The sequence below is a fragment of the Saccostrea cucullata genome, unplaced genomic scaffold (genome assembly GCF_032062105.1).
Source record: "Saccostrea cucullata isolate Sc308-1 unplaced genomic scaffold, CSIRO_AGI_Scuc_v1 ctg60, whole genome shotgun sequence".
In the NCBI taxonomy this organism is placed as follows: Eukaryota; Metazoa; Mollusca; class Bivalvia; order Ostreida; family Ostreidae; genus Saccostrea; species Saccostrea cuccullata.
In genome coordinates, this window is record NW_026931414.1 from 207,939 (window position 1) to 214,126 (window position 6,188).

The 6,188-nt window shown below is 32.6% G+C and overlaps 1 protein-coding gene across 2 annotated transcripts; it reads left to right on the forward strand.

Annotated features, from left to right (window-relative positions):
* The first annotated feature begins 124 nt into the window (after positions 1 to 124).
* Positions 125 to 3,376, forward strand: LOC134232550 (uncharacterized). Of its 2 annotated transcripts, XM_062714533.1 has the most exons (6): positions 127 to 399; positions 1,847 to 1,954; positions 2,106 to 2,124; positions 2,223 to 2,291; positions 2,447 to 2,577; positions 2,756 to 3,376. In XM_062714533.1, the coding sequence occupies exons 1-6, from the start codon at positions 171 to 173 to the stop codon at positions 2,797 to 2,799; spliced, it is 600 nt and encodes a 199-aa protein (XP_062570517.1). In that variant the 5' UTR covers positions 127 to 170; the 3' UTR covers positions 2,800 to 3,376. The 2 variants fall into 2 exon arrangements, with proteins under 2 accessions (XP_062570518.1, XP_062570517.1); XM_062714534.1 differs by lacking the exon at positions 2,106 to 2,124 and having other exon boundaries at positions 125 to 399; positions 2,204 to 2,291.
* Positions 3,377 to 6,188: the final 2,812 nt, after the last annotated feature.

The following is a 6,188-nucleotide window of genomic DNA, read 5'->3' on the forward strand; positions in this document are numbered from 1 at the left end:
GATCACGCGTATACCAGACCACACTCTTACAAAATAAGTAGACACGAATTGTGAAAACAATCAAAAAATTTTTAAGTATCAAATGACTACCGCATGACCCCAACGTATTTATCCTTAAAATTTATAATTTTCCATCCTTTACCTCTTATCCGTGATAACTAAAGTACACCATGAAGCATTCGAATTTTTACCTCTTGTTAACACTTTATCGGTGTACGATGAGCTGGAGTATAGGAATAATAGCTTATGAGTACAGAAGGCGATGTCCGAACACAGAGGATGCATGGCGACAGAGAGAGGAGGGGTATATCTGCCCCGCCCCCACAAAGTACCACTGTATGCTCACAGAGGAGGGAAATACTGTCGAATTTTGTAATGAAATTACATGGATTGAAGGAGGTACAATATATTTTTTTGTTCGTTTGTTATTGAATTTATTAATTTAAAGTTAAATGGTTATCTATAATGGATTTGAATGCGTTATATAATATTTAAAGTTCTACTATAAATGATATATGGATAAACTTTTAAACTTCTGAATATTGGCAAGTCTTTGAATTTGAATTGCTTGTTTTGGGGTTATCGTTCAAGTTAAGCGAAGCAAATTGTGAGATTGTGTTTCGGTTTGTAAATGTTTCAACTTGTAACGATTTGTGATTGAAAATAATAAATATTATTTATTTTATCAATATGTATTAATATCAATTATTAAATTGTTTCTTTGCGCTAAAGTTCGATGATATTGCGATTTCTATTCACATCTAGCAGTAATCGATGGGAATGTTAAGAAAATCACAGGGGAGTGAATAAGGTTATAAATGGCTTAGCCTGTTTCCCTGGCCTACCCATAATGCTCCGCAAAAGTACTTTTGCGGAGCATTATGGGTAGGCCAGGGAAACAGGCTAATAAATGGCTCTAAAACCTTTTATGTTCACCAAGTTCTTCCCCTTGAAGCTATGTTACAAATGTATTTGTGGTTCCTTGTTTGTGGTCATTTATTTCTAATAATTTTTCATGATAATGAGACATATAAGCATCACGTTCCATAAAGTGACGGTTGTCCTGAAAGAGTGATTTATTTTATTGAATTTAAAGCTTGGGCAAAAAAGTTGGAAGGTCTATAGTAATATAATCCCGTGAGTGCGACTTAATTCTGCACTTTCATTTTCGGTATCATCTAAACTGTGTTAAGTGCCATTATAAGTGGTCCGGTGTTTCAAGTTCAGAAGTATAAATATTTATAAGTATCAGGCGCTGATCTAGAATTGTTAAAGGGGCAGGGGGTTGCCCGGGGAGGGGTTGAATAGGAAAGAGTTGTTATAACGTACTTTTACATATATAGCAACTTAATAGGATACAGGAATGGGTGCGTATCATGTAGCGGTAATGTTGACCTCCCACAGGGATGTAGTATCGTTTTAAAAGTTGGAGGGTGTCAGTCTTGGAAAATATATGGATAACCTCAGAGTTTTCGACAAAGAAAGGAAAAAACTGTGATAAATCTCCGAACCCAAAAGTCCTGTTTTGTAAGCGAGGTCATTTTGTTTTCACAACCGAATTCTTTCATATATATATTTCTAAATTAGCCCTTCACTGAACATTTTCTATGGTAAAATCACAAAAAATACAATATTGTGGACCCTCTTCTTTCTGTCTCTTTTTAGCAAATACAAAGGGAGTGCACCCCCCCCCCCCCCTTGTATCCGACACTGAGTACACTTAAACTTTAGACTCATCAACGTATATGATATTGCATAAAGATAAGAATAAATGTATTTATAGAGCGGTACAACATGTACAATGTTAAATGATATTGAAAATTAACACGACGTTCTGAACTTTCAGATTACTGTCCAATGCTCAACTTAAAGACTGGAAGCATTGACGTCCGACTTTGTCCAGAAAACGCGCTCTATCCAAGTGGACACTATCTTTCCAATACAGTTTACAAATGTAACAATTTCTCTTTTATTAACGTATCTTAGCCTAAGTTTGTTTACTAATAAAAAAAAATGTAAATTGGCAATTAACTAATTATAATGCATCGTGTTTATTACTAATAATTGTAAATTGGTAATTAATCAATAATAAAATTTTATTTCAGATCCTGCTTGTCTTCAGAGGTAGTTTTTTTTTCAATAAAAACTTAGTTATACTTTAAATAAATATAAAAATATTATTTCTTGACAGTTTCATCTTAAGATAAATTCTACATTTCTAGGAAAACAGATTTTACTACCCACGCTCCAAGGAAAACTGCGGCATCACTTAACCAGGAGGCAAACGACAGGTATAGATGTAAAATATTATAACGAACATGTTTGTATTGATCTATTCATTCTAATCTTTTTTTTTAACAAACAAAAAAAAAAGGGGGGGAAATGGTACAGTCTGTAGTTGTTAAAACAAGAAATGATGTTTTATTTTTTGTACTTTATGCTTCAGTCCGAAGAATACTGAAGATCTAGCAGACAACAACATCAATATGGTTACTCTACTGTCCACGTTTATTGGAATCATTCTAACTGCCTTTGTCTCTGTTGTTGTACTACTAGTTTATATACGGGGACAAAAAGGTATTGCTTGCCTAAGTGAATGGAATCGATTGTTAAAAAAATCATATTAGACCTTAATTTTTTATTTTTAAAATTAAATATTTAAATTTGTTCGTATCAAGATGAAGATTTCCTTCATAATATCACCTGACTGTTTGTGAAACATGTGCATTTCTAAAATTATTATTTACTTTTTCAGAAAATGCTTTTCTTGATAAGACGGTGACTAAAGAAAGTGTATAACAAGGAACAATGTTCAGTGATTTTCGTGTAGCATCTCTGCTCTGTGGATAGAGTTGGCCAGTATACTGTATAAGTGAAATTTTAGCGAGACGCAAATTTAGCGATTTCTTATTTTAAAAAAATTGGTATTTTATTTTTAGCGACAAGTAATTTTAGGATTTTGAAATGCTCACTTAAGAAGCTATTACAAATTGAACCCTATAAAATTTTAGCGATATTCAATTTTTGCAAATCAGCATATTGTTGTTATCTTTATTATGGGGGGATACATTCTTGTTATCAATGATTTGCTCAGTTATATTTCATGCAGTCAGGCTTTTTCACGATTTGGATATTTCACGTGCCAGGAAGACGTTTTCCTGGCACGTAAAATATCAAAATTGTGAAAAAAAAGCCTGGGAAACTTCAGATATTTCGGACTGATGAGACCATACATGAGGGAATATCGAAAACTTCCTGGGCTGGTGCGATAAAACATATTTTGTCAAGTTTGGGGACTTCTCCCATAAAACCTTGCTACGAGCTTGGTACTTTCAAAATTTAAAGGGGTCATAATTAAACAATAAAAGTTTTGAAAGTTAAAAAAAATAGCTTGGTATGTTGATTATATATGAATTGTAAAATTATGTCGATTTATCATCAAATACCAAGGACATGAACAATATATTAGAAAATTTATTTACCAAATAAGTTCCCCGAAAAGGCATTTCAACATATACAAGGGTTGATCCAAAAGTAATGTCAAAACTTCGATAAAATCGCTACCCGTCGACGTAAAACAACAAAATTATTAAGGATGAAAGTAGAGCTGCAGAACTGTAGCTCTCCGAAAATTATAAATTGATAGACCGGAGAGCTACAGAGCCACCCATTGAAAAAACTGTATATTTATTGCGCACAAAAAAATGCGCTCGGTTCTCGATGTTTTTCTCCATGTTTTTAAAATTGTAACCTCAAAATATTACTAACCGTGTGTTCCTAACATATTCTTTGACTCTTTCCACAACAAAACATTCCTCATAATTGTTGTTAATAGTCCTCCTAGCCCTGATATTGCAAACATCGAACATTTCGCTTGTTTATACTGCCATTTTGGTTTCAAAGATAATTCGGTCCAATATTATATACAGAACTTGATAAAGGAGAGAGGAATTTTTTGAAATCTTCCATTTTTGCAATTGAGGTAAGAATTTGGAAGAATTAATAAAAAATCGAGCGCACTTTTTTGTGCGCAATAAATATACAGTTTTTTCAATAGGTGGCACTGTAGCTCTCCGGTCTATCAATAAATTTTTTTCGGAGAGCTACAGATCTGCAGCTAGGATGAAAGCATTAATTTCAAATCAGACCTGAAAATTTCAATTCAGCAAGATTTATACTTTTCAAAATATCGGATTATATACAAATTGAGATTATGGTAGTCGCGCATCAAAATAACGTCATATGACGGATACGCGCCGTCATACATTTAAACGCTTCCCTTCGTTGAGAGAGCCACGAACAAGTTCACAAATTTCACTTTCTTAGACGAGAAAACTTGGTACCCATCGTACACTCACTCTTTCCATAATTAATTATTCCGTCAAAATTCTTTGAACAGTAGTATAAGACCAACTTAAAATTTCTCATATCGCTCTTACCGTCTGTCTTTTTTGGTAACGCCACACACCATTGAACGTTTCCGTCCGTCCTCTCATCTTTTGGTCTTCTTGTCATCTGCTGAGCATTCAATGACCCATCATCCACCCAAAATCGCTGAAACAATCTTAACAAGTCTCTTATTTACATTCTTTTCTCTGTGAGACTGTTGAATCAACGTAACTGTCTCTTCTGGTGATTTCTCCATTTTGAAGCTAAAAATGCATTACAATTTGCTCTGGCTTCCTTTTGACATTTCCTTTTTTCAATGCAATGCACCGTAGTAAAACAATGATGTTTTTTTTATAATTAAAAATAGCAATTATATCATATACTTTTCAACTTAAGACTAGAAAATGATGTAAATTTTTGTATTTTAAAATATTTTGTGATTAGGCGATTTTAATAAATGTTTTTAATGTGTTTGTCTTTTTTCAATTTAAAAAAGTACACTTAATTTGAGACGTTCGGTGGTGACGCGGCGACCCTCCACATGTTCTATGTTTTAAATATCTATAAAATAAATTCAGTTAAACATTATTGAATGAAAAATTAAAGTTTAATTCGATTTATATTTGTGCATCTTTTGGTATATCATATTTGATAATATGACGCCTATTATAAAAGATATGGACACTGTGACATTACTTTTGGATCAACCCTCGTATTTTATATAAATCCACAATTTAGGCAAATTCTACAATATAAATTGGTGGTTTTTTTTAAAAAATAAACTTTTATATAAATGACCAATTTCCATTGTGTAGTCACCAGTCGCCGTAATCATTGATTTTTTATGACGAAATTGCATCTCTGACACTTCCCCTGCCTTTTTTTTCTTACAATTTCACTGACAAGATATACACTTGAGTTACCCGTAAAAACAGACTGAAACTTGTCTTGTGTATATGACTTCAATTATATTTTAATATTACGGATGCGTTGTAGTTGGGAACATTCATGTGATAAGAATACAGTAGTTATTAATCAGACATGATACATTAGCGTGTTGGTCACACAGAAACAGCAAATATAGTCATGACCGTGTTACATTTAGTATAGTTAATCATAACCGCATAAACAATATGAGTTAGATCATTTGTAACTCCTCGCTAATCTTGTACATGTACATGGGTTCAGTTTCCAAGTACTTGTGTTCTCGAAGTGTTTCTTTTCTTCAATTACTTGCATATTCTTTTCTTATTTTTTGTTCTGAATAAAGATGTATTTTTTATCTTTGCAAAGATCTCTTCGAAAATAAAACACTTTATATAAAAAAAATAAAATATTAGAATATGTCCCCTAACTTGGAATATATATATAGAACATTGAATTAAATTAATCATGTTAATGTAAGTCGGTGTTTGAGGGTTCCATCAAAACAAATAAATATATATAGTATACTAGAAAAAAAGAGACGTTAAACATTTGTCTCGTATAACTTACGTTGCACATGATATCCTCCGAGGAAAAAAAACTGTATGGTAGACTTATCCTTGGCTCTACTCAAACTTGTTTAAAAATATTTTGTCATTTTTCCCAACAAAGCTGGGATATAATATATATCCTCCAACTGAGCATTTGAATCTATTTGTTGCGTTCAAATTCTTTTTTTTAATTTTATTCTATTATTATAATTCTTTTTAACTTTTTTTTCTGTCGAAACAATAACTGAAAACCTAGAGTCTATCCCCCCCCCCCCTCCTCTCGCCTACAACACCATACAACAGCAGTCAACATGGTCAAAGCGA

Excerpts from the sequence above, each read along its gene's own strand:
- LOC134232550 (XM_062714534.1), top strand. The coding sequence starts at position 171 with ATGAAGCATTCGAATTTTTACCTCTTGTTAACACTTTATCGGTGTACG. Across the intron at positions 1,955-2,203 it reads TTCCAATACAGTTTACAAAT|ATAAATTCTACATTTCTAGG; the intron begins GTAACAATTTCT and ends TTTCATCTTAAG. Across the intron at positions 2,292-2,446 it reads AACCAGGAGGCAAACGACAG|TCCGAAGAATACTGAAGATC; the intron begins GTATAGATGTAA and ends TTTATGCTTCAG.